This window comes from Phyllostomus discolor, chromosome 6, assembly GCF_004126475.2.
Source record: "Phyllostomus discolor isolate MPI-MPIP mPhyDis1 chromosome 6, mPhyDis1.pri.v3, whole genome shotgun sequence".
NCBI lineage: Eukaryota > Metazoa > Chordata > Mammalia > Chiroptera > Phyllostomidae > Phyllostomus > Phyllostomus discolor.
In genome coordinates this window covers 104,304,449-104,332,417 of record NC_040908.2, presented here as the reverse complement: position 1 = coordinate 104,332,417, position 27,969 = coordinate 104,304,449, and the positions used below count along the sequence as shown (strand labels likewise).

Sequence of the window (27,969 nt, the reverse complement as noted above, 5' to 3'; positions counted from 1 at the left end):
AGATGTTCACGACCTGTTTGAGGAAAATGAAAACAACTCTGAAAAACAAAGCAATAGATTTGAGCAAGTGAAAAAAGACAATCTTTTTTGGATAGGAAGACACCATTATAAAGAATCGGTTCTCCCTTAGTGGAATTACAATCTAAAATGCTTCAGGTTTTGTCCTGGCCAGGTGGCTCATTTGGTCATGCAGTGCGCCAAAATGTTGTTGGTTCAACTTCCTATCCAGGCACATACTTAGGTTGCAGGTTTCAACTCCAGTCGTGGAGGCAAGCAATCAATGTTTCTCTCTCACATCAGTGTCTCTCTCTCACTCTCTCCCTTCCTTTCTCTCAAATCAATAAATATATGCTCAGGTGAGGGAAGGGAGGGAGGGAGGGAGGGAGGTGGGGGGAAAGGAAGAAAAACAGAAAAGAAAGATTGCTTTAGGTTTTGTCAGTTGCTATACAGATTGAGTATCAAGTTTATTTGGAAGAACAACAAGCAAGAATAGCCAGGAAAACCCTGAAAAAAAGAGAAGACCCAGCTTTTCTAAATAATTGAAATGTGTTATAAAGCCTCTGAAATTAAAACATTTTATATTGATGCATAAAAAGACTGGTAAACCAATGGAACAAAACAGAAAAGCCTGATGTACATGATTTGCATATATAAATTTAGTATACCATCAAAGTGGCTTCTTAAATTGCTGGGGAAGTGATGATCTAAAAAGTGGCATTGAAATAAATGGAGAGTCATGTGGAAAAAGAAATAAAACTGGGTCCATTCCTCACATAATAAACCAGGAAAAATTCCAAGTGGATTAGAGATGGGAATGTAAGTAAATACATATATGCTATTTATTAAAAATACAAATGTGTTCACCTATAAGGTAGAAATGTAGTAAATGTTCTCAATTATAACTTAAGGTCCAGAAACAATACGGGAAAAGATTGATGTATTTAATTACATGAACATGAAAATAAAAACTTCACAAAGCAAAAAATCACCATGAGCAAAATAAAGATAAATGACAAAATTGAGAACATTTGGAATTTATAATCATCATACTTTCCAAAAATAAAGGAAAGGGCCATTTTACCCATAAAATGATTGATATAGTTTTAAGAGAAAATGAAATACTGCTGACCCTTAAACATATGGAAAGGAAAAGATGCCAACCTTACTCACAGTAAGAGAAAAGCAAATGAAAACTACACTCAAGTGACATTTCTCATCTATCAGATTGGCCAAAAATTCAAAAGTTTTACTATGTACATGTTCTGTTGGCAAGGCTGTGGGAAGCCAGTCATTCTTACAGGTAGAGGGGGCAAAAGTAGGTTTACAGCTATTCTTCTGGAAGATAATACAATCATTAATATATGATAGAATAAACTGTGTTTCACGTACTCACAACTGTAAACCTACTTTTGCCCCATACTACATTGCTATGGGAATGCAAAATGATAAAACTTTTGGGTAGGAGAATATGGAAATACTGGGTTTGCCAAAAAGTTCATTTGTTTTTTTCTGTAAGATGGTTCTAATAAGCACTTTGTTGTCTTGAACTTCATTCAAAACAATTTTGTTAGATAGTATTGTGATAGCTGTCATATCAGCATGCATTTTATAAAACATCAAAATTGGTGAATTTTTACATAGTCATTTTAATATTGAAGATGGAAGAAAACACACATTTATAGCATATTATGGTTTATTATTTCAAGAAAGATAAAAACACAGATGAAACACAAAGAAAGAGGTTTGTGTAGTGTAGGGATAAGGTGCTGTGACTGATCAAACATGTCAAAAGCAGTTTGCAAACTTTTATACTGGAGGTCTCTCACTGGATGATATTCCACAGTCAGATAGTGATCAACTCGAGACATTGAGAACAATGTTATACCATGTGAGAGGTAGGCAACATACTCAAAATATCCAATCAATAAAGTTATTGGTGAAAATGAAAAATGTGTCTTTTATTTTGCAGAAAAACTAAATGGACTTTTTGGCCAACCCAGTGTCTACCAAAACTGTACAAGCACTTCTCCTTTGATTCAGCGATCTCCAGTCTAGTGTCCCAAATATATGTTAGCAAATACCTGAAAAGATATGGGCACAAGGTTCTTCATTACACACTCTAAGAGCAAAATAGGAAATATTTCAGATGAACATCAGTAAAGGACTGATTGAATTAACTATGATATATGTACCCGCCAGAAGGTTATCTCTAAACTGAAGTGAACTGACCTTCAGGATATAATGCAGTGACACTGTTGATATTTTGGGTCAGATAGTTCTTTGTTGTAGGGGGCTACCCTGTGCATTATAGGATGGTTAGCAGCGTTCCTGCCCCTCTACCCACTGTATCCTAGGAACACCGTCCCTCCCCCAGTTGTGACAACCAAAAATGTCTCCAAATAATTGCAAAATTTCCCTGGGGGATAAAGTCACCACCAACTGAGAACCATTGGTATAATGTTAAGTGAAATAGCATGTTGAGACAAAGGGTACATAATATTAATTATAAAACACTGATTACCTATAGAAGGAAGGAATAAGATGAAAGGAAACTATAGAAGCTAAATTTCTTTGACTATACCATTTTTGTAAATTTAACTTTGGTAGTTTTATGTATACATATGTAATATAAGATGAAATTATACATTAAAAAACAAATCAAAAAATTGAAATTATATGTTTAAAAAACAAATCTAAAAATTATACGTTTTAAAAAAGCAAATGAACTTAATATGTGTATTCAGTTGGTAGGACATCTACACAGAGAAAAACTATTCCAAGTGACTTTGAACATCTAATTTGACTATATATCCAAATCCTAAGGACCAAAAGAACTGCAAAATAATATTAAATGGTTTTGAATGGCCATAACTGTAGTGGAATTATAATAACAATGTTGGTGTTTTCATTCTGAGACTTTGTGTGTTTCAAATAAAACAAGGATTAGTTATGATGATGTCATTAAGCATGAGAATTTCAGTATGGGTGAGAGAAGGTACAAATGTAAAAAGAATGAGATTAAGTAAAAACCCAGATGCCCTTATTTTAAATTGGAAGTGTTAATACCAACTCATGAAATAATTATTTTTTAAAAATGTCTGATGTCTTGCATTGAAGAAAATCTAGACACAATAGTAGATCTAGCAACAATAGGCATTCATCATAGCAGATCATGCATGGTCTCTAAATGCCATTTCTAAATAAAAGTGACCAACCCTTTTTGGAGAAGTGAATAATTCAGAACTGGGGTTAGAAAATGTACAAGACAACCCTGGGAAAAATTACCAATAGGACTTACAGAAAGCAAATGGGTTATCATAGACTATTAGAGTTGTGTCAAAAGATCATAAGAGCCAAGTTGAAGAAGCTCTCATTGACCAAGGAAGGGCCATTTGTGCATCAGTGAGTATAGTAACTTCAATGGCCAGAAATATATCAGATGGGATTAAATTCAGTAGTTCATAACAATGCTTGAAAAAATACTTCATGGATCATTTTGGGAGGAGCTGAAGACCCAATTCATTATTTTGAAATGATAAATAGAGGAAAGGAATTAAGAATTTATCCTGTTGTTCCTACAGGAAGTGTACTTCAGAGTAACCAAATAACTGTAATACATTTCTTTTTAGAACTATTGTAGCTAGCAAGGGAAAAAGAAATAGATTAAACTACCATTTTGCATTTTTAATGAATTAATGTTATATATATAATGATCATCAATGGTTGTTAATATCACATAACAAAGAAAGAACCAGGTATTATGTATCTCCAGATGGAAGTACACTATATCACCCACGAAGGATTTTTATCAAAAAAGACCTTCACCCATGAAGGAAGAGGAGGAGGAGGGAATTAAACTTGAATTTATCTAGTCTTCTACTTCACACTACCAATTTATAAGAAATACAGGGGATGTGTAGAATGAAACCACCAGGATGCAACGAGTGAAATTCTAACTGCGGAAACTAAAGATAAAATGGCTCACTTTATTCAATACCAACAATAACAACATGGCAAGGACTAGAGGGAAAAACAGGAAAAATCTATAAATTAAAAGGCATGTCAACCAAATGCAATGTTGGATCTTATTTGCATATCTTGAATGAAATAAACTGAAAAAACTATATGCATGTTTACCAACATACATAACACTTTAAAAATAATTACAGAAAGATGAACACCAACTGAATGTTTAATGATCATAAGGAATTATTTTTTTCTATTTAGATATGATAATGGCATTGTGTGTATTTAAGAATTCCTGTTAGATACACATCCTGAAAGTACATGATGGCTGGAATTTACTTCAAAATAACACATGGAAGCAGGTGGGGATGAAACAAGGTTAGCCATGAATTCGATATCGTCAAATGTGAGCGATGAATACATGAGGGTTCATTAAGCTATTATTTTTATATCTGCCTGAAAATGTTCAAAGCAAAATGATTCATGAGGGGAAACAAGCTAGGAGCTTCATAGTTACCTATTATGTTCCCTGCTCAACCCACGTAAAGGAGAGCCACAGTGTGTGTACACTGCAGCTGAGAAGTCCTGATTGCTCAGAGATCACCACTGCTTTCCTCAGCCTCTTCTTTGTTACTGTTCCCACTCTGTCACTGCCTCCACATTAAGCTCACTATAAGGAACACGTAACAAAAACTTAGGGTAATAGAATAGAACACGCTAAGGTCACCTTGTGATCTCTTACATTGTGCCTCAAGTAATCCTGTGGAATTATCTCCCGCTGGGGACTGTCTCGGCTGTGCAATTAATAATGAAACTATTGATCAGCTCATAGGTTGTGTTCCTGCTACTGTGAACTACTGGTTTAGTGTCAGCCTCTAATTACAGAGTGTTTTCACATAAGAACTTCCTACATATTGAGATAGCTGCTGCAAGCTGGGGCCCAAGGACTTGGAGGGAAGCAAGAGGGCTGGGGCCTCTCACACGAGCAAGAAGTTGAGTTGGCAGTCATCATCACTCGTGTCTTCTTTTAACTACAGGTATTTATCAAAGTGCTGGATAATAATGATAATGGCCCAGAATTCTCTCAGCCAAATTACGATGTAACAATTTCCGAGGATGTGGTCCCAGACACAGAGATATTGCAGATTGAAGCCACAGACAGAGACGAGAAGCACAAACTGAGCTACACTGTCCACAGCAGCATCGATGCAGTCAGCATGAGGAAGTTCCGGATTGACCCCAGCACGGGTGTGCTCTACACCGCCGAGAGGCTGGACCACGAGGCCCAGGACAAGCACATTCTCAACATAATGGTAGGCCCACACTGCTTAACGTGCTCTCCTAGCAGAATCATTGGCCATTCGAGGCACACACCTTAGTCTCCAGATATGCAAGGCCCTTAAATTTTGTAAGTAGTGCTAAATTTGGTCTTTTCACAACAGGGTTGCCTTCATTTTTGCCTTTTTATTTCAGCGAAGAATTACTGTTGTTAGGCAGTGACTCCGTATTTTTGCCAAACTGAAATATTAGGTGCATTCTACAGACAGTGGTAGCTCAGGAAATGCTGCTGAGAGACCGATGTGAGAGGGAGGAACAGGCCAAGTTGCCGTAAATCTCCCATTGTATAGGATTGGTTCACATCCGGAAGATTTGTGGGAAAGTTTAAAAGAGGTTCCTTAAGAAGTTAATTTCAATGGTAATCATTTACTCAGCCCATGCAATGCTCAGTCCTTGGGAGCATTTAGAGAATTCATTTATTTGCACCAGCACTGGACCTAGTAGTAAATACTAGCATACAAAAGAGAACCCAAAACACACTGGAACCTGTTGAGAGTGTTAAATCTGAATTTGGGTTCATGGGCCTCGAAATTATGTAGAAGTTGCTTTAATTTTAAAGTGGAGTTTGCTTAGTTCCCATAATTGGGAAGTAGAGATTAATAAGAAGCATTAAACTTGACTGGTTTATGACCTAAAATCTGTCCCTTTAACCACCTAAGAAACCTATGGGCAATTGCACAGCCTCTGCCTACAGAGCCCTCCTGAGTTCCTTAAGACCAGGTGGGATAACCAAGGCTGAATCTTGTGCACTGATTGGCTTTAAAATACACAAAGATGCTACCAATTACCAAGCAGCTGTAAGTAATTAATGTTCTACTAAGTGCTACTCTGCCTGCCCAAGCCTAGAAACCATTGTGAACAAGAGGAAACCTGCGTGTCCTGCCCTCAGCCCTGGTTTCCAGCTGAGACTCAGCTGGAAACTCAGGGGAACAGAAGAGGGAATCCTCAAATCCATCCCTCTGACCACCATTCATTCAACAGATATTTCTCCAGCACCTGCTGTGTACCAAATGCTATTCAAAGCACTAAAGATATGAAATAGACTGAGTCCCTGCACCCTTGTACATTCATATGGAACAGGCCTAGATTTCAGTAAGCCCAGAATACAGAGTCCAGCTTGGTCCCTGGGTGTGGCAGACCAATCTGCAGACAGAGAAATTCAGCACACTCCCTGGGTTGCTTTGGCATGCATTTTTTTCAGGGGCAGAAACCTTATGCCAATGACTAACTCCATTCTCACAATTCTTTGAGTCATTTCTGTTCATTCTTTCCTTAACAAACTCGAAATTCAGTTTGGTTACCCATTACCATTTATGTAACTGAATATTTAGAGCAAATGAGTCCTTTAATACTGCCTTTCTCCAAGCTAAGTATTTTAGTCAGTTTGTTCATTCCTTCTAGGTGTCATTTCTGAAAACCCCTTTCCCTGTGATGGCTCTTCTTGGAATATTTTCTAGTTTTTTTGCATCTCTCAAGATATAGAATCTAAAAATTGAACAAATGGGAAGTGCACATTTGATTAGTACTACATAAAATTACAGTAGAATCATGTGGTTAAAGAATTGATTATTTGCAGGCTTTTGCCCTATGCAAAATGGAAAACTTTAAAGCAGTCAGGCAGGCTCTTTGGTGAAGTCACAATGGGGGTCTCACACTTTAGAAATTAAGATTCAGTTCATCTTCCCAATAATGAGGGTTCTCACTCAGTCCTGGGCCTTTGTATGTGTTTGTTCTTTTTGCCTGAAATATGTGCCCCACACAACCACCACCACCATTTTGCCTCTTCTACTTATTTTTGTTACCTCTTCAAAGAGGCTGAATGCAAAAAATCTTCTCACTACTCACTCCAGTCCTGGCACTTACCACTGGCCTTATACCTGCCTTTCTACTTGTTTGCATTCTCCAGTCAGCTACAAAGTTCTTGAGGGTAGCAACTGTGTTTGATTCACTGCTGAACCACCAGAGTCAGTCCTGGAACTTGACAAATAATAGATGACAATAAATATTTGTTGAATGATTGAATCAATGAATGGCAATGCTTATGTTGCATTCATCGATTCCACTTTTTAGTTTCCTTTTAAAAAGAGCCTCTATGCACCATTCAATTAGCAGCTGTACACACAAATGAGAGGTAGTGGCTGTGTGTGCATGTGGGGGGTTGGGGGAGCAGAGGAAACTGCTAGGTTTGTGATATCCAGGCATGAGTTCCACACAAACACAGACTGAATACAGACCATTCATCAGGTATAATACTGATCAATAAAGAGGATGTAGTCTCTGCTCTCCATTTATTCACAATCAGTGTCCTGACTTGATTGAGCACCTACTATGAGCCTGGGACTGGGTCAAGCACTTTGTGTGCATTATGTCATTTTGTTTTCACTACAGGCATAGCAATGTGAGTTCTTTGCAACTTTAGATTTTAGTCCTACTGCTTCTTGTATTTTGCCCAAAGGTCAGAGATCAGGAGTTTCCTTATCGAAGAAACTTGGCCCGAGTCATTGTGAATGTGGAAGATGCTAATGATCACAGCCCTTATTTTACCAACCCACTGTATGAAGCATCTGTGTTTGAATCGGCTGCTCTGGGATCAGCTGTTCTGCAAGTGACGGCTCTGGACAAAGACAAAGGGGAAAATGCAGAACTCATATATACCATAGAAGCAGGTGAGAGCTGTTGCACTGATTGCCCAATAATGATGGCATTGGACCCTCAGTAGTATTTATCACCTTGCAAAATTCACGTACTTACCGCTGAAACACGACCAATGAATTTTTGGCCAGGCAACTGCCCTATTTGTGTGATGATGGTGTATAAAGTTCTGGGCATTTAAGTAATATGTTTTCCATCATGAACAGCAAAGAAAGAGTTTCCTTTTATTTTGTTCAATTTCAGATTTTTCTGTAATGGAAAAGAGAAGAGAAATGTAGAGTAAATTCATTGTCTTTTACTTACGGGTCAACAAGCCATGGTCTCAGACTGAAATAACCAAAGCTTCCCATCGTTTGAGGGTTGCCAGACAGTCATGTGAATTGAATCTTACATGACGTTGTTTACTCGTCAGTAGGCGGGCTGTGGGCTTCAGACATTCTTATGCCCCCACAGTTGACACAAATTCACTTCTTTGGAGGTAATCTGAGTAGCAGAGTAGTTGGTGGGTACTTAACTGACTGCTTAACCGGACAGATAAATAAATATAGACTTTTGTTTTGTTAGTTGTGAGATTTTTAAAAAATCAATTTTAACATCTATAAGGCAAGGCCATACACAGTTTACTGATGGTTCAAAGATAGACCACCAGAAAACATTTACGATGGAAGAGATAAATGTTCATCAAGGGATAGGACTGTAAACTTAAAAATTACAAATATCTTTTATCCACTCTGTTTTCCCTTCTCCTCTTCTGTCTTTTTTTTTTTTTGAATATTCAGGCCACATATTTCCAAAATGTTCTGCAACATTATGTCTGTCGTGTATCCTGCCAAATGCTGTCTCCTTTCATGCCAGCCCCGGGAAGGCTCCTTTCCCTTGATTTAAATGTGGAGCAATTTTATGAGTAGTGGAATTAAAATATGAATGCTAGAATGACAGTTTTAGACTAAAAAATATTAGATAAAGGGAAGCCAACAACCTTCTTTTAAAAAGCCTGCATTGAATGATAATCTAAAATTATGTCCTATATTAGGCATCCACATTTTTTATAAGTCTGTCGTAACTCTCTAAAAAAGAAAACACAAAAAACTGTTCATAAGAGCCTGGCGCCTTCAGCAGATTTATCCCTTTTTTCTGGATTTCCATGGAATTTCCTTTCAATCTAAATAAAGCCCAACAATTTTTAAATGCTATTTTACATATCTTACTTATCACAGGACATTTTGTTAGTTCGTTATGTGATTCTTGTTCTTTTGTTCTACAGATAATCTAGAAACCAATTTTTAGAAACACCTTGCAAGAAACCAATTTTTAAATAACATCACAGAAAATGTCACCTAGTGCAATAACTCTCTATATTCTTTCTATAGTTTTCCCCTAACTTACATATTTCCCCATATTCACTCACACATATACATTGTTCCATGTCATTGTAATCATTTAGATATAGTGCCTTATTTCTACCTTACTTACTTTTTCTAATAATTTTCCTGTGTGCCTACTGCTTTTTACATTTGTCATTAAGGCTACTATGATATTCTTCTTAGGTCACCAATTCTTAAACAGATTTGGAGGGTCTTGAAGACTAAATTAAACGTAAATTACCACCCAGCTGAAAGGACTGCCTCCCTTTATCTTTGAGCCTTCACAGGCTAAGCCTGGTGCTGTGGACAGAGAGAACTCGGTCATTTTTTCCACAGTTGACTATAACTAGGGAGAAAAGTTGTTTCCTTAAAACACCTTTTATATAGAAAGCTTGAATTTCCAGAAATCCACAGGAATGATTGGTATCTCCAGAAATGGCCTTTGACTCTCTATGTAAGAAGCTAATGAGAATTACAGTGTATACGATAAATCTCAAGTGGTCCCTGGGCCTCCATCATGGACAGACAGACCTGTGCTGGATGGGACTGGTCCTCCTAGCCAGGTTATTCTCAGATCAGGGTGGGAGAGAGGCAGATCCCAGATGTGTCAGCATTTTGAAGAAAATGACAAGTGGTTGTATGAAATGTACATTTTAAGTTACCTCACAAACCTCCAATAAGCAAATTTTACTCTGTTTACTGGCAGGCTATAAATTTCCTCCCCTGGTTGGCCCCTAAGTAACTATCAGAGCTTCTTATTCTGGCCTGAAGGGCTGAGGCAGAATTGAAGTTCAGAGCTTCAGGTCTTCTACTTAATTCAGGTTTTATGTCGGTGCAAACAGTGGCTTGTGTGTGGCTCTGAGACCAGGCAGTACAGGGAAAACTGGGACTAAGAGCTGAGTTAGGATGGGGACATATTGGATCCCAAGACATACATAGATAGAGAATTTAAAAATCTTTTTAAATCTCTCCTCTCAATCATTCAACAAATATTTATCGAGCACCTTCTTTGTGTCAGGTACTCTGCTATGCACTAGATAAATGGTGATAAGTAAGATAAGCACAGTGTTTGCCAGTTGCTGAAAGTCTGCAAGAGGCTGTAGCCTCCAAGGAAACAAGCAGAGGTTAGTTTCCGAGGATTCAAGTACAGCAGTAGAGAGCAAGCAGAATGTGGATTCTAAGAATATGGGCCAGTATACTGAAGAGGAAAAGAGGCAGAGAGCCCACTCTGGGCCTGACATGTGAACATAGCATCCTGGAGGAGTGTACCAAGCAGGTCAGCAGCCAGGTAATAGCAAGGTGATGAAGTCCTACTCAAAGTCAGATACCAGCTTCTCTGTGTCTGGGGCATGCATATCTTGCTGGGTATATAGAAATCTGCTGTGCCTGGAGTAAGGAAGGACATACCTGGAAACTCCACAGTGGGGCACTGGATGCTCGGGTGCACTTGTCTTTCAGGATTGTGTGTTCGTGCCATTGCTGGAAGGTGGCCATTACTCTGATATCTCTACACTTCTCTCCTCTGAGATGCTGAAGTGAGATGACTACCGCCTGCTTGTGAGGTCTCTGAACCAGATGTTGGGCTCCTACTCAGTTCCACAGTGCTGGCTATTGAAAATTTACAAGCTTGTTATCATCACAGAATGGTCACGTTTAGGTGGTGAAGTAAAAGAATCATCCCAGCATTAAAGATAATATTGTTTAATATTCACATTTTAGGGCTAGAACTAAATTTTTACATCTTTGTTAGATTTACTTCCTCTTTAAAAATAAGCAAATGTCTCATAGAAACTGATTTCTATGAGCATGACTTTTTCCACTTTCAGACATGGAAAAGTTTATTTAACATGTACATAGTAAGAAGTATGTATACAGCTGCATTTGCTTTATCTTTCAATGGATACATTATAGAATGGCTCTCTCAGTCCTGGAGTCTTTCTTAATGATAATGACATTTAAATTGTCCATGTGTCTGCCTACTCAGTACTTCAAAAAGAAAGAAAAATATATAATTGAATAATCAAGATTATTATTAACTTTTGATTTAAAAGAATCTAGACATACACACGTGTTCTTTGAGAAGTATTAGAAAGCCTGGTGAGAAATGCAAAAGAAACTTGGAGAAGAATTGTGCTTCACATTGTCCACTACTTCTGAACTTCGTTCTTTTCACTCCTCCAGTTACGTATCCCCCATTCTGTTCCCCTCCTTAATGTTCCTCCTCCTCCACAACCCCAAGTTCACACTGCCGCATGTTCCAGAGTCAGAGCTCTAACCTTGTACCATTTCACGATTCATGGCACTTCCTATTTCAGCTAAGTCAAAGTTGGCACCAGTTTCTCAGTTTCGTAGGGGTTATGCCTCAGGTTCTTGGTCTGGATGCTGGTTCAGATTGTCAACAGTTTCCTACTCCCCCAGAAACCCCTGAAAAATGTGGCAAATAGAATGATTGCAGATTGGAGCAACTGCCTTATAATTATTTGTCTAGCTTTAAGTCTGTGTGTGGATGTGTGTGTTTTGGGATGTAGGGAAATGAAGACTCTGTTAGTCAGAAAAAAGAATCCTCAGGACTTAAAAAAGCAAACAGTGACTTGGGAAGAATTCCCCCTGCATGAACAAGCCCTCCCTCACCAAAGTAGTGCTTAGGATGAAGTCAGTTTTGATAGAATTACCAATTCCATGTAGTAAAACTTCTCAGCCCTGGCTGGCATAGCTCAGTGGATTGAGCGTGGGCTGCAAATCAAAGCATCGCAGGTTTAATTCCCAGTCAGGGCACATGCCTGGGTTACAGGCCATGGCCCCCAGCAACTGCACATTGATGTTTCTCTCTCCGTCTCTCTCTCTCTCTTTCTCCCTCCCTTCCCTCTCTAAAAATAAATAAATAAAATCTTTAAAACAATTTTTTAAGAAAAGCTTCCCTTTAGGGTAATCTGAAACCAAATGACTGTGATACTTTTCTGAAACAATTTCTAGAACCTTCTTTCTGGTAACATAGAATGCAGAATATGGTTTAGGTACAACTACCTTTTTCCTAGTAACATTGGCATGTTCTAGCCCAATCTGTTTCTCTTCTCACAAGGCTGGGAATAAGAAGATCCTAAATATTCTTAACAGAAAAGTCTCTCCTACAAGCTTTTATTTACCTGTTTTAATGTGCACAGTACTATGTTGTTGATGTTAACCTGGATTAAGAAGATAATGGTCAGAAATAGACAATTTTACCAGAAAACTCATGTTGGTTGCTTTTGAATACTTCTGAAAGAGAAGTTTCTTGTTTTATTTCAGAATGAGATGGAATGAATACAATAAATAAATAAATAAATAAATAATCCAACTGCTTTCTCTTTGCCCTGCTGTAGTAAAGTAGCCTCTAGATGAAAAATTAATCTTCAGTGAACCAAAGCATCACAGATTCAATTCCCAGGCAGGGCACATGCCTGGGTTGCAGGCTATGGCCCCCAGCAACCGCACATTGATGTTTCTCTCTCTCTCTCTTTCTCCCTCCCTTCCCTCTCTAAAAAATAAATAAATGAAATCTTTTTAAAAAATTAATCTTCAAAGAATGATCCAATTGTAACTCACTTCTCCATTGATTTTCTTGCTGTAGGGAACACTGGGAACACATTTAAGATCGAACCAGTCCTGGGCATCATCACTGTTTCCAAAGAACCAGACATGACGACCATGGGTCAGTTTGTCCTGTCAGTCAAAGTCACAGATCAGGGTTCCCCACCGATGTCTGCCACGGCAATTGTGCGCATTTCTGTCACCATGTCTGATAATTCTCATCCCAAGTTCACTCACAGAGACTACCAAGCAGAAGTAAATGAAAATGTTGATGTTGGAACATCAGTCATTCTAATTTCTGCTATTAGTCAATCTACCCTCATTTATGAAGTCAAAGATGGAAACACTGATGGGATCTTTACCATAAACCCATATTCCGGAGTCATCACCACTCGGAAGGCACTGGATTATGAGCATACTTCCTTTTATCGCCTCATCATACAGGCCACTAACATGGCAGGAATGGCTTCCAATGTCACGGTCAATATTCAGGTTGTTGATGAAAATGATAATGCACCAGTTTTTCTCTTTTCTCAATATTTGGGCAGCCTGAGTGAGGCTGCTCCCGTCAATAGCATTGTCAGGAGCTTAGATAACAGCCCACTGGTGATTCGAGCCACCGATGCTGACAGCAACCGGAACGCTCTGCTTGTGTATCAGATTGTGGAGTCCACGGCCAAGAAGTTCTTCACGGTGGACTCCAGTACAGGAGCAATCAGAACAATTGCTCCCCTGGACCATGAAACCATCTCCCACTTCCATTTTCATGTGCACGTGAGAGACAGTGGCAGCCCCCAGCTGACTGCAGAGAATCCCGTTGAAGTCAACATCGAGGTGACAGATGTGAATGACAATCCTCCTGTTTTCACTCAGGCTGTGTTTGAGACCATCTTACTTCTACCTACCTACGTTGGAGTGGAGGTTCTGAAAGTTAGTGCCACAGATCCTGACTCAGAGGTGCCCCCAGAACTGACATACAGCTTAATGGAAGGCAGTTTGGATCATTTCTTAATTGACTCAAATACTGGAGTGCTCACCATAAAAAACAACAACCTCTCCAAAGATCACTACGTGCTGATAGTTAAAGTTTCTGACGGGAAGTTCTACAGTACGTCCATGGTCACTGTCTCGGTTAAAGAAGCCATGGACAGTGGCCTCCACTTTCCACAAAGCTTTTACTCCACCTCAATCTCAGAGAACAACACTAATATAACCAAAGTTGCTATTGTCAATGCAGTAGGAAATCGCCTTAATGAGCCCTTAAAATATAGCATCTTAAACCCAGGAAATAAGTTCAAGATAAAATCTACCTCAGGGGTCATTCAGACCACTGGAGTCCCCTTTGACCGTGAAGAGCAGGAATTATATGAGCTGGTGGTAGAAGCCAGCCGTGAGATGGATCATCTGCGTGTGGCTAGGGTGGTGGTCAGAGTTAACATCGAAGACATAAATGACAATTCTCCAGTCTTTGTGGGCCTCCCTTACTATGCTGCTGTGCAAGTTGATGCTGAGCCTGGGACTCTGATTTACCAGGTGACAGCCATTGACAAAGATAAAGGTGCAAATGGAGAAGTGACCTATGTCCTACAGGATGACTATGGCCACTTTGAAATTAACCCTAATTCAGGGAATGTTATTTTAAAAGAAGCATTCAACTCTGACTTGTCCAACATTGAGTATGGCATCACCATCCTAGCCAAAGATGGTGGAAAACCCTCTTTGTCTACATCTGTGGAACTTCCCATCACTATTGTCAACAAAGCAATGCCTGTGTTTGACAAGCCCTTTTATACAGCATCCATCAATGAAGATGTCGGAATGGACACCCCCATTCTGAGCATCAATGCCACCAGTCCAGAAGGTCAAGGTATCATATACATCATTATTGATGGGGATCTTTATAAACAGTTTAACATTGACTTTGACACTGGGGTCCTGAAAGTCATTAGCCCTTTGGATTATGAAATTACATCTGTTTACAAGTTGACAGTAAGAGCCAGTGATGCCCTTACTGGTGCCAGAGCAGAAGTCACTGTTGACTTGCTAGTTAATGATGTAAATGACAACCCTCCTATTTTTGATCAGCTTACATACAATACGACATTGTCAGAAGCATCTCTCATTGGGACACCTGTTTTGCATGTTGTCTCTACTGATGCAGACTCAGAAAACAATAAAATGGTATATTATCAGATTGTCCAGGATACATATAACAGCACCGATTATTTTCACATAGACAGTGCAAGTGGCTTAATCCTGACAGCAAGGATGCTGGACCACGAGTTAGTGCAGCACTGCACTTTGAGAGTCAGAGCAACTGATAATGGCTTCCCATCCCTGAGCAGTGAGGTCCTGGTTCATATCTACATCTCAGATATAAATGACAACCCTCCAGTTTTTAATCAGCTCATTTATGAGTCATATGTGAGTGAATTAGCCCCCCGGGGCCATTTTGTAACATGTGTACAAGCCTCTGATGCAGACAGCTCTGATTTTGACCGGTTGGAATACAACATTTTATCTGGGAATGACCGGACAAGCTTCCTGATGGACAGCAAGAGTGGCGTCATCACACTGTCCAGCCACCGGAAGCAGCGGATGGAGCCTCTGTACAGTCTTAATGTGTCTGTCTCTGATGGGTTGTTCACTAGCACTGCACAGGTGCACATTAGGGTCCTCGGAGCTAACCTGTACAGCCCTGCCTTTTCACAAAGCACCTATGTAGCTGAGGTTAGAGAGAATGCTGCTGCTGGGACAAAGGTAATTCATGTTCGAGCAACAGATGGGGATCCAGGGACATATGGGCAGATCACTTATGCCATCATCAATGACTTTGCTAAAGATCGATTCCTCATAGACAGCAATGGACAAGTCATTACAACAGAAAGGCTTGACAGGGAAAACCCTCTGGAAGGAGATATTAGTATTTTTTTGAGGGCTCTTGATGGTGGAGGGAGAACAACTTTCTGCACTGTGAGGGTGATTGTGGTGGATGAAAATGACAATGCTCCCCAGTTCATGACAGTGGAATACAGGGCCAGTGTCAGGGCAGATGTTGGAAGGGGCCACTTGGTTACTCAGGTTCAAGCCATGGACCCAGATGATGGAGCCAATTCAAGGATTACTTATTCCCTATATAGTGAGGCCTCAGTCTCTGTGGCTGACCTCCTGGAAATTGATCCTGACAATGGCTGGATGGTCACAAAGGGCAGTTTTAACCAGCTGAAAAACACAGTGCTATCGTTCTTTGTCAAAGCAGTAGATGGGGGCATCCCAGTGAAGCACTCCCTCATTCCTGTCTATATCCACGTCTTGCCCCCGGAAACCTTCCTGCCTTCATTTACCCAGTCTCAGTATTCTTTCACCATTCCAGAAGATACAGCCATTGGGAGCACAGTGGACACCCTGAGGATTTTGCCCAATCAGAGTGTCAGATTCAGCACAGTTAATGGGGAACTTCCAGAAAATAACAAAGGGGGTGTCTTCATCATAGAACAGGAAACAGGCACCATCAAGCTTGACAAACGCCTTGATCATGAAATCAGCCCAGCTTTCCACTTTAAAGTAGCAGCCACTATCCCCCTAGACAAGGTAGACATTGTGTTTACTGTGGATGTAGATATCAAGGTGTCAGATTTGAATGACAACAAACCAGTCTTTGAAACTTCAAGCTACGAGACCATCATAATGGAAGGGATGCCTATTGGCACCAAACTCACACAGGTGAGAGCCACTGACATGGATTGGGGAGCTAATGGGCAGGTCACATACTCCCTCCACTCAGATACCCATCCTGAAAAGATAATGGAAGCATTCAATATCGACAGCAACACAGGCTGGATCAGTACTTTGAAGGACCTGGATCATGAGACAGACCCTTCATACACCTTCTCCGTGGTGGCGTCCGACCTTGGAGAGGCCTTCTCTCTTTCTTCCACAGCTTTGATCTCTGTCAGGGTGACGGATATAAATGACAATGCACCAGTCTTTGCCCATGAGGTGTACCAGGGGAACGTGAAGGAGAGCGACCCTCCGGGAGAGGTGGTCGCGGTCCTCAGCACATGGGACAGAGACACTTCTGACATTAATCGGCAAGTGAGCTACCATATTACAGGTGAGTCTACCACCCTTGGTTTTCTCTATGTGCTCTGCTTTCTAAAGATGGAAGGTCACAGTCAATAAGTGTAGGGGAGAAGAAGGAAGATGAGATGAGGGGTTAAGAGTAATAATGCTCTGGGGCCAAGGAAAAGGTCTCTGAGTAGACGTGATTGTTGGTTGCTACTAACTCAGCCTTAGTTTGGTGCTCCCCAGTTTGCCTATGATGGATTTCCCAGGTTAGTACCCAGTCCTTGAGTCACCTTTCATCATTTTAAAAGGAGTCCAGCCAAATATATCAGATACAACATCTCTTTTTGTCGGGGAGCTTTGGGAGATGTATTTTCAACTATATTCCTTTTCCCTACTTTTTTTAGGGGTAAAAAAAGCAAAGAGCTTGACCCTTGTAAGCTTCACTTAAAAGTTTCCTCTGGAGCTAAAAACTCAAATGCGTGCAGATACACAAACTCGAGAGGCTGGTTTGACCTTTTGATAAAAAATCACGTTATAACACTAAGCCAAAGATATTTCTGACAACTCACTTTTCTTTGATCCCTCTTCTGTCTTTCCAAATAGTAAGTAGCACTTCAATGAGAAAGGCAAGATAGACAAATGAGGTCACCCAGAGGGCACAAAATATGTCACCATTGCTCCAAGGGCCTAAGGATTTCATGTCAGAGTGAAGAAGGGGTGCCTTGATCAGCGGTAGGTTTCCAGGGGTGATTGGCTTAAACTACAAAAAGGAGAGGGTGGGTGGTATGGGAGCAGTCTTCCTAAAAACTCTTTGGGGGTTTTGAAAACTAACATTTTGATGTTGTGACATTCAAAGGCAGAACATAAGAAAAGTGCCAAAAGATTTTAAAGAATCCATCAATACTTATAGTCAGGTGGCTTCCCTTTAGAAAAACTACATTATTCAATGTGAAAAATGAATTAATTAGAATGCCCTCAGGACACAGAATCTGCTTAAGTACGTTGGTGGAAAAGTTAATTAATCACCGCAGAATAAGGCCCACAGGAGAGCATGTGTGTCAGGACCTGGGACCGCCACACTTTTCCGCATGACTCTTCTTTCTGGAGCTGTTTTCCTGATGTTTTCTGTTTAAAGCTCTTTATGCATTTTATGCTTTATCTGATAACTTCGTTTTTTACTAAAATGTTCATTTCTGCGATAAAGACATGAGCAAGAGTGGTAAGGAAAGAAAGGTGAGCAAAGCATCGCTTTGATTTTATTTGCATTCAATTTCCAATAAAAGGCTTCTTAGGCATCCTGAGGGATATTTTCCTATTTGGAAGAATTGTAACTCAACTTTAATTATTTATACATTTACTCTGAATAGATGATTTAAAGGCACCATCCTATCTACTTTACCAAGGTAATGAGAACAGAGTAGCTTAAAGGTACTGTTACTGCTCCCACTGCCAACCACCAACTGATTTTAATGAGATTTAACTTTTGCTCTTGATGTAGCACAACTTGGCTGTGCTGCCACAGATTAACAAAGGACCATTAATCATTTGATATAACAAAAGAACAGTGTGGGCCTGTAGCAAAAGCATTTAACAGGTTAAATGTGTGTGTGCTGAAATAATACTCAGAGGCAGCCTGGTTGAATCCTAGCCAGGGAGGGAGGAAAGCAATCTCCCAGGGAGGACCCCAAGCCTCACCAAGAGCAGGTTTCTCAACCTCCACACTATTGGCATTCTGGGTAGAAAAGTCTTTGTTGTAGTGCTGCTCTGCACCTTGTGGGATGATTAGCAACATCTCTGGCTTCTGCACAATGGATTCCAGTAGCACCACCATCAGGACTCCCGAGGTGACATGCAAAAATGTCTTCAGACATTGACAAATGTCCCCTGGGGGTGGGAGAGGAGGGAGGCATAGCTGCTCTCAACTGAGAGCCACTGCCCTGGAGGAATGTGCAGCCCTCTCCTTTTCTGTACTGTCTGCCCTGTGTGGTCTGTTTATCCTGTTTGCCCCACACTGCCCTGCCGAGGCCCCTGGACGGACCCCCATCGCCCACTGTGCCTTGTGGTGCAGAGTGCTCCCTGGCCCTCGGAATTCCACTACTTCCCCCTCCACCCCTTCAACAGGACTGTGATCTCTGCCCTCTTCTTTTTTGAAGATTCATTGTAAGAAGGCGAGTTGGCTCTACTTTTTCAATGAAGTAGCAACCAGTATGCAGTATGTTTCCCTATTTATTTGGTTACTGTCAGACTTCCCCACTAGAATGTGAGCTCCACCAAGACAGCAGAGGCTTTTGTCAGTTAGTGCCACTGCCTGGAGCAGAGCCTGGCCCAGAGCGGGTGACAAATACTTGTTAAATGGCCTAGCGAGTGAAAAGGCGATGATTTAACTGAATTCCAGGCTCCTTGCCAGTTGTCTCCTCCAGTCTTCCTCCAGGTTTGAAGTGACATTATTTTCCTCTTTAAAGATTGGAAGGTCAAAGCAGTTTTCTTCCTTCACAGTATTTCTGGGACCACAGTCAGTGTTTCAGCATCGTCAAAAGCTGTTCCACTTCACCTCTCCTCTTTTTCTTCCTCTTTCACAGCTTCACTATGATAAATTTGATCTAACTATGGTCTTTTCTTTGAGCTGCTCCTTCAATAGCCCCTTGTTAGGGTTCTTTAATACTAATGGGTCTTCTTCTGTCACATACACTTTTCTCCCCTAAACTCCAGTCCTTATAAGAAGAATGCAGCTGTATGATAAAGCCTTCATTAAAAGATTCCTTAATAGCAGAAACCCAAAACACTAATTCAGTAGAATATATGCACCTCTATGCTCATTGCAACGTTATTTACAATAGACTAGTCGGAAGCAGCCCAAGTGCCCATCAGGAGATGAGTGGATAAAAAGGCTGTGGTACACTTACATAGTGGAATACTACTCGGCCACTGAAAGCAAAGAAATCTTACCTTTGCAACGGCATGGATGGACCTAGAGAACATAATGCTAAGTGAAATAAGACAGCCAGAGAAAAACAAATACCATATGATCTCACTTATATATGGAATCTAATGAACAAACTAAACTAACAAGCAAAATAGAGACAGACTCATAGATACAGAGAACAGACTGACAGCTGTCAGAGGGGACAGAGACTGGGTGGGGGCTGGGTGAAACAGTTGAAGGATTAAGAAAAAAACTCATAGACACAGATAACAGTATGGTGATTACCAGAGGGAAAGAGGGATGGGGGGGATAGAAGAGAGTAAAAAGGAATAAGTGGTGATGGAAGGTGATTTGACTTGAGGTGGTGAACACACAGTACAATACACAGGTGATGTGTCATAGAACTGTACACCTGAAACTTATATAATTTTATTAACCAATGCCACCTCCATAAATTTTAAAAAATTCTTTAAGAAAAGATTCTTTACTAGAACTGACTGTCTTCCCTTGATTGCATAATCAGCAGCTAATGAAATTGTCTTGGTAACAAAAGCTACAGTGTATTACATCCTCTCTTGAGACAAGGTGGAAAGACAATTGTATCATCCTGAGAAGAGGATTGATTGTTCACAGTTTGAATTTGATTGTCCTTAAGGGGCACTAAACACAAGATCATCTCCAGCCTCCCTAAGTGCATTTTATTCTCTTGGAAAGTTACTGTTTTACTTTCCACACAAGCAAAGCACATAAATACCAGGGTTTCTTGCACAAGAACGAAAAGGAAGTGAGCGTCAATTGTTCCACATCATAAATGATAACGATTGCAAGGCACCTGGATTTCCTTACACAGGTCTCTCACGGTAAGTGTAGACCCAAGCTTTTCATTGCACAGCTGCAAAAACTCTTTTTTCACTGCAGGAGGGAACCCTCGAGGAAGATTTGCCCTGGGGCTGGTGCAGAGTGAGTGGAAGGTCTATGTGAAGAGACCTCTAGATAGGGAAGAACAAGACATTTACTTCCTCAATATCACTGCCACGGATGGGCTTTTTGTCACACAGGCCATGGTGGAAGTGACTGTCAGTGATGTGAATGACAACAGCCCAGTGTGTGATCAGGTAAGATTTGTGGGTATATCAGATACATTGCTCCTTTTCACTCTGCTTCTCTAAAATTAAACCAAAACCCATTTCCCTTTCTGCTTAAAGCTGAGCTAATTTGTGCTGTATCTGCTTAATCAGTGAGCTGCAGCTGGACGCAAGAGGGTGGGAGATGGAGTCTAGGGTGAAATGTTAGAAACATGGACAGAGGGTGGGTGGCACGGTCAGGTATCTAATTTTGCCCACAAAAGCAAAAGCAAGACCATGAATCTTAAAATTAAATAATCTTTAAGGAATCCTAAAGGACCTCATAACTTACTCTGTCTAAATCACTGATGTAATAAAAGAGAAATGGACCACTCAAAGCATAAATTACTTTTTTTGTGTAAGTTTCCACAGCTGGTTAGTGATCATGCTGGCAATGAACCCAGATCTCCAAGCTCCTCATGGGTAGTTTTTCTATCACAGTCCAAAACGTGACAGCCGATGCAAGATGCCAGTGAAGATGTGGTTTTCTTTCTTGTTGAAATTAAATCACTATTTACCTTTCCTCTTTTAATCACCATCAGGACCAAGAGACAATATTGGTGTTCTGTAGCTTATAAAAGTATTACAAACAGATGTAATTTATCCTTCTCATGCCAAATGTTAGTAGTGGCTCTGTAAAAAGTTGAAGGGTCCCAAGGATTCACTGGTGCTTAACAGAAAAGAGGACCTTGATCAATATGTGATCTGTGTCATGGTTGCAGGAGTTTTTATCTGTTTTATTCACCATTGTACTCCTAGAATCTAAGTAGTACCTGGCATATAGTAGGCGCTCAATCAGCATTTGCTGAATGAGCATGGGAGGGGCTAGGCAAGTGACATACTGTGTTTCATCATATAATGTAAGAAGGTTCTGTGATACAGGAAAAAATAACTGAAGCTAAATTATATACATTTGTTTAAAAATCATGTATTGTACTAACTATGGTAGTTGACCCACAAATACTAATAATTTAGTAACCTTTCTTTACCTTTGCCCAGGTTGCATATACAGCATTATTTCCCGAAGACATCCCATCAAATAAAATCATCCTGAAGGTCAGTGCCAAGGATGCCGATATTGGATCCAATGGAGACATACGATACTCACTCTATGGACCTGGACACAATGAATTTTTTCTAGACCCAGAAAGTGGTAAGGTGAAATTTATTATTTGGATTAAATGCCATTGTTAATCCATGAGAGATGTAAAGTTCTCACGTGGTCTCATCAGCAGTGGGCAGCTGGTGTGTCAGAGCCTCAATAGGGTACCCGGCAACCTTGGACTCTAAGAAATGCTATTTGTACTTGGTATCTGAAAATGGGTTCTCTGGAGCACACAGCTGGCTTATAAACTTGCCCTGACTTACTTACATTTATTAGCATCAAGTCATCAGACATGTCTTCTTGTTTCTCCTGTTTCTCATATTCGTGAATTAAAGCATCTTTCCTGTACAGAGTATGAACAGAATTATATCACAAGTTCAGGTTGCCATGCAAACCAGATAGCAGTGCACAGTAAGGAGAGTTTTTCCCTGCTGAAATTTCTTTTGGGTCCCTTCCCGATGCTTATTAACACACTTGTCTGGTTTTTATTAAACATTTCTGCTTAGTTTCTCCAAAGTTATGAGCCCTTAGATTTGCTTACATATTCAGGTAAAATTTATAAGGTGGAAGGTTATGTATGCCAAAGCAGATGCCTGCACTGAGGGCCAGAGCTAATGGAATGGCACTTTCTATGGAGGTAAACTATTTCAGTGTTATGTATTGGATGGTTCATCCACTGGAAATTTTTAAATGAACTCTAAAGAGAGAATAACATGTATTTCCAGTGTTGTCTCAGTCCTATTGGGCAACAAAATATTGAGACTGCAAAAGGCAGTGGTTCCTGCCGGCCCCGCTCCCATGGCATCACCATTCTACATGGAAGCACCGCACTACACAGGACTATGCTGCTTGGCTCTGTGTGCCTGGTGTTTATTTACTCAACAGCTACCACTTATTGGGTAACCAGTCGACATAGAAGAACATTATGGGTTGTTTTTGGTAGACTTCAAGATGAGCAAAACAAACAATGCTCCAGTGAAGAAGACGGACCAATAAGCCAATAATAATAATAAGGAAAGGCAAAACGAAATGAGTGCCTAGGAGAGACCCCAGGGGAGTTATATCTGGGCACAGAGGAAGAAGTAGCTAATATTCTGATGAGAGGGGAGAGGGAACTGTTTTTGAAAAGAGCTGGCATTCGAACTGAGCCGGGATTGCAGCAGCTGAGGCAGGACGCTGCCAGGGGCAGTGTGAGCAGAGAGTGTGGCACCTCCAGGGCATGCCTCGCACAGCACAGTCACTGGAGAGAGGGGCTGAAGAATGGTTTGTGACAAAAGTGGTTGGAAAATGACTTTAGGCCACACCATGGAGGGTGTTGAATGCCCACCTGGAAAACCATAGGCTGCTTTTGAGTAGGAGAGGGAAATGATCTGAGTTGTGTTTGAGAACCAGCTGTATGTGGCAAGAAAGCCAGAGGAGGAGCTGCTCTGTAAGCATGGCTGGCATGGTCCAAATAACATCTACTAATTTCAGTTCAGTGTAATAATGTTTAGTGACTCACACTTTTCACCAAATAGCATTTATTCAGGTCTCTTACTGTACTTAATGTTTAACCATTACATTTTAAACAACAACAACAAAATCTCCATGGGGGCTGGCACCCAGCACCAGCACAGCTGTCCCAGTGGTTAACATATATAACCTACCTCCATGCTGGTTTCTTCAGCAACCCCAGGCCCTTCCACAGCCCACCTGGCATAGTAGGGCCCTCACTGTAACCAGCCTCACCTTTGTTTTCTTTTTTTTAAAGATTTTATTTATTAATTTTTAGAGAGGCAAAGGGAAGGAGAAGAGAGGGAGAGAAATGTCAATGTGTGGCTGCCTCTCTTACACTCACAACTGGGGACCTGGCTCTCAACCCAGACATGTGCTCGACTAGGAATTGAACTGACGACCCTCTGGGTTAGCAAGCTGGCACTAAATCCACTGAGCCACACCAGCCACAGCCTCTGTTTTGATCATTTGTTTTCCTCTAAAAGGTAGGGTAAAGTTCTGACTGGTGTGGCTCAGTTGATTGGGCATCATCCTGCAAAGCGAAAAGTCACCAGTTTGATTCCTAGTCGGGGCACATGTCTGGGTTGCAGGCCAGGTCCCAGTTTGGGGGCATACGAGAGGCAACTGATCCATGTTTCCTTCTTGCTTTGATGTTTCTCTCCCTCTCTTTCTCCTTCCCTTTCCCTCTCTCTAAAAATAAAGAAATAAGTAAGTAAATAAATAAATAAGTAAATAAATAAATGTTTATAGTGAGCTTAGAAAAAGATGGAGTAAAAAGATGGTGAGTACCTGGAAGCTAAGACACTGCCTACCCCTTCGGGGTCTACATATTACTGACTTGACTATCAGAGAACTCAGGACACTTGTCCATTCTCTATGCTTTTGCTGGAGATGCATTAGAAATCCAGAGATGTAGCAGGTCTCAGGAGGTTCAGGGAGGTATGGAGCTTCCCCGCCTCATGTAGCCAAAAGGAGGAACCCTGGTTCCAGAGGTTTCACAGTGGAATTAATTAATTTGAAGGTCATGCAACGCTTGTTGTTGCATCCAAAACCACATAAATTTTTCCCTGATGATTAAAATTGAATTCGTTCTTTTTTCAAAATATGAGGCACTTGAGCCAAATGTCATTGGTCTTTCCTGAATTGGGAATCTTTATATAGTAGATCCTCTGCTTTTCAAAGAAAGACAGTTTTTGAAAAGCCAGCCTATTTATTTTCACAGGTGAGTTAAAAACCTTGTCTCTGTTGGACCGGGAGAGGGTCCCTGCATACAACCTGATTGCCAGGGCCACCGACGGGGGTGGCAGGTTCTGCCAATCTGATGTCCGCTTGATCCTGGAGGACGTGAACGATAATCCCCCTGTGTTTTCCTCTGACCACTACAACGCCTGTGTCTACGAGAACACAGCCGCCAAGGCTCTGTTGACCAGAGTTCAGGCCGTGGATCCTGACATCGGTAAGTCAGTTGCACGGAGAGGCCATCTCCCTGTTCTTCCATTTGACACATCTTCAGGTGCTGCCTGCTGCCTTTCCTACAGTTTCATCAGCTCACCGTGGTTCCTTCCCAAGAATATGGACATTGAACCACATTTCAGCTCTTCCAAAACTGTGAATTCCTTTACCTTTTAACAAAGAATTTTGGATTTTTTTTTTTCTTTTAACCTTTAGAATAAAAACTACAGCTTCCTTACCTGCTCCTTCCTCCTGAACATAGTTAAAATGCTGTGTTGTGTGGCAGGGAGAGTTCATTTCCATTTCTATAAAGAATTGCATCACATGCTTCAGCTGAAATACGACACTCACGATTTATGGCAGTGCCCCATAGTGCAAAGACCAATTACTAAATGTGCTACTGGTCCAATCTGGGGTTTTTTTAAACTGCCATTTTCCAGAGCAGTTTGGTCACATATAAACTGGCATTTCTAGGCAGGCTGAGGGTGAGTGAGATAAGAAGAAATTAAAACGAAAGTTGCTAATAAAGTTTGTGTTCAAACCCACTTTACATAATGAGATGGTGAGTTAGAAAAGACTGGAGTTAATTGCTAGGTAGTGCTTCTGAGAATGCATAAGTTATTGAGGTGACTACATGATGGAATATAAATACAAAAGGGCATTTAGGCAGCATTTTTGCATTTTAAGAGCTGTAAATCAGAGGAGTAGGAAATGACGGGGTGTGTCTACTATGCTAAACAGGCCTTTATATTATTCATTGTCTTATTGCTTAATTCTGAATTGAAAGAAAAATTATTGGGCTAATGGAAAAGTAAATACACTATAATTAGTTGAAAACAAACATAAAGCCCAGGGTCTCTGCATATGTACCCTCAGAGAAATTAGTGGCTGCACTTTGAATTATTGCTCTTATCTCATTAGCATAATTTTCTAGGCTGACAACAAACCCTTAAAAAATCTGCATATTGTAGAATCTGCTTGATGAAAAATGATAAACAGGAAATGACTCCTATGATCTATAATTACACAATACCTACAAATGCTGTCTTATAAAGGAAGTTAGAAAACATTCTCTGGACTCTTATAATCAGACTTTTGGGGAAAAGAGAACAGAAATTATGCAAATGAATTTTTTAATCATTTAAATTCAACTTTGAGAATATTTAATTGGGCCATAGACAGAATTTTAAGATTTAATAACTTTTTTAATTAAAATGAAATTGAGTTAAAATTCCAACTTTAAGAATTCTACCCATTTTGTGCATGAAGGATTTGGGTGGGATACATCTACTAGAGACCTACGATGGGAGGGGTCTGATCAGTGCACATGGTGTTTCAGATGGCGGGTGGGGGGACATCATTGACCCCCAGGTGCGGTTTGGGGGAAGAGTATGCTGTTAGCCCTGTCCTCCTTTTTACTTCTGAGCCAGCTGCTTCTGGTTGGGAATTGAAGAAAGGCTGACTAGACTCTGGACCTTAAGCAGGGCAGAGATGATAAAGCCTTTAAAGGGCCAAAACCAGCATAATAGTTTTATCAACACCTCCCTCTCCTCATTTTGCACCAATTAACAAATGCCTTACATTCAAGCTTCAAATAGACACAGAAGCTGTGAGGATTGCTGACACCTAAATATAAACCACGTTCACTGGGCCACCATATCAGCCTTAGGGAAATTCTAACCTAGGACCAGATAGATTCTGGTTCATTTTTTGTTTTTCTAGAACTCATTTAGCTTTTAAAAATAAGAGAACTGAGATAGCTAGAGAAGAACAAATGAACACTTCCAAAAACACAAACCGAGCACCTTCTCTGCCCCTGGCACTGCACTGAGGAAGCCGGTGTGAAGGTCTTGCTCAGAGCCTGCGGGAGGTCCCAGCTGCAGCAGCGTCAGTCTGAGCCACAAACAGCCTGACATTCTCTAGAGTGTCAGTAACTGGGGGCTTATGCCACTGTTCAGCAGTGGCCTGAAAAGAACCTACTTTGTCAATAATCCCATTTCTCAGTCTTTCTTAGGAGCCCCAAAAGGGCATGAGCTGCATGCTGAGGTTACCAGGTTGTGAAGTGGGCAGTTCCTTTCGGGTCAAACTGAACCTCGGACCTAAAGCTAAGTTTGCACATGAATCATTAGGCCAAGTCCAGCCCCTTAATGTATTTAATCTGATTTGTATACAGTATTAAAAAAACTTTGAATTAGATGTCAATAAAAGTCAGGAAATTTTTGTTCAACATTTTTGTTTCTGACATTTTATAAAAACAGCAACAGCGCTCAGAAGACTCAGCAATCCCTGGTGCATAGCCCGCTGCGATGGGAGCTAAATAAAGGCTGCCTCCTTGATATTTGGCTGTTCCCATCCAATTCACTTATGTCACTGCCTGATCTCAGAGGCCCATTCTCTAAAGTGACAAGGAAATATCTGTTTTTTAATTTTTTTTTATTTTAGGAAATTGCAAAAAATAATGTACAGGAGGTTCTATAGCACTTTCCCCCAATGATAACATCCTGCATAACTAAAGTACCAGATTTTGGCATGAGTGTGTGTGTGTATAATTCTGTGTAACTTCACCACCTGTGCAACTTCACATCACTACCAGCACCTTCACCTACCACAAGGCTCCCTGCTGTGGCCCCTTGTCCACAGCCACACCAACCTCCTCCTGCACCTGCTTCCCAGGCTCTAACCCCTAGCAACCACTAGTCTCCGTATCTATAATTTAGTTATTTCAAAAATTGTGTTTAAATGGAATCATATAGCTTGCAGCCATTTGACTGGCTTTTTTTTTCATTCAGCATCATTCGCTTGAGATCCATCCAAGTTGTTCAATTGGTTTTTGATTCTAGTGAAGAACGTTGGCTGCACTGTGTAAGTGACAGGGCTGTTTGGTTCTGTTGAATGTATTCCTTTACCTGAAAGTAG

General features: G+C 40.6%; 1 protein-coding gene across 2 annotated transcripts in view; it reads left to right on the top strand.

The window, feature by feature from the left end:
- Positions 1-27,969, top strand: part of FAT3 (FAT atypical cadherin 3) — a 640,331-nt gene that overhangs the window by 536,182 nt on the left and 76,180 nt on the right. For both annotated transcript variants that reach the window (XM_028515239.2, XM_036028695.1), the window contains 6 exons: positions 5,004-5,279; positions 7,760-7,970; positions 12,928-17,001; positions 20,797-20,993; positions 22,002-22,155; positions 24,824-25,057. In XM_028515239.2, the coding sequence (XP_028371040.1) occupies positions 5,004-5,279; positions 7,760-7,970; positions 12,928-17,001; positions 20,797-20,993; positions 22,002-22,155; positions 24,824-25,057 (5,146 nt within the window). The remainder of the gene's footprint in view (positions 1-5,003; positions 5,280-7,759; positions 7,971-12,927; positions 17,002-20,796; positions 20,994-22,001; positions 22,156-24,823; positions 25,058-27,969) is intronic.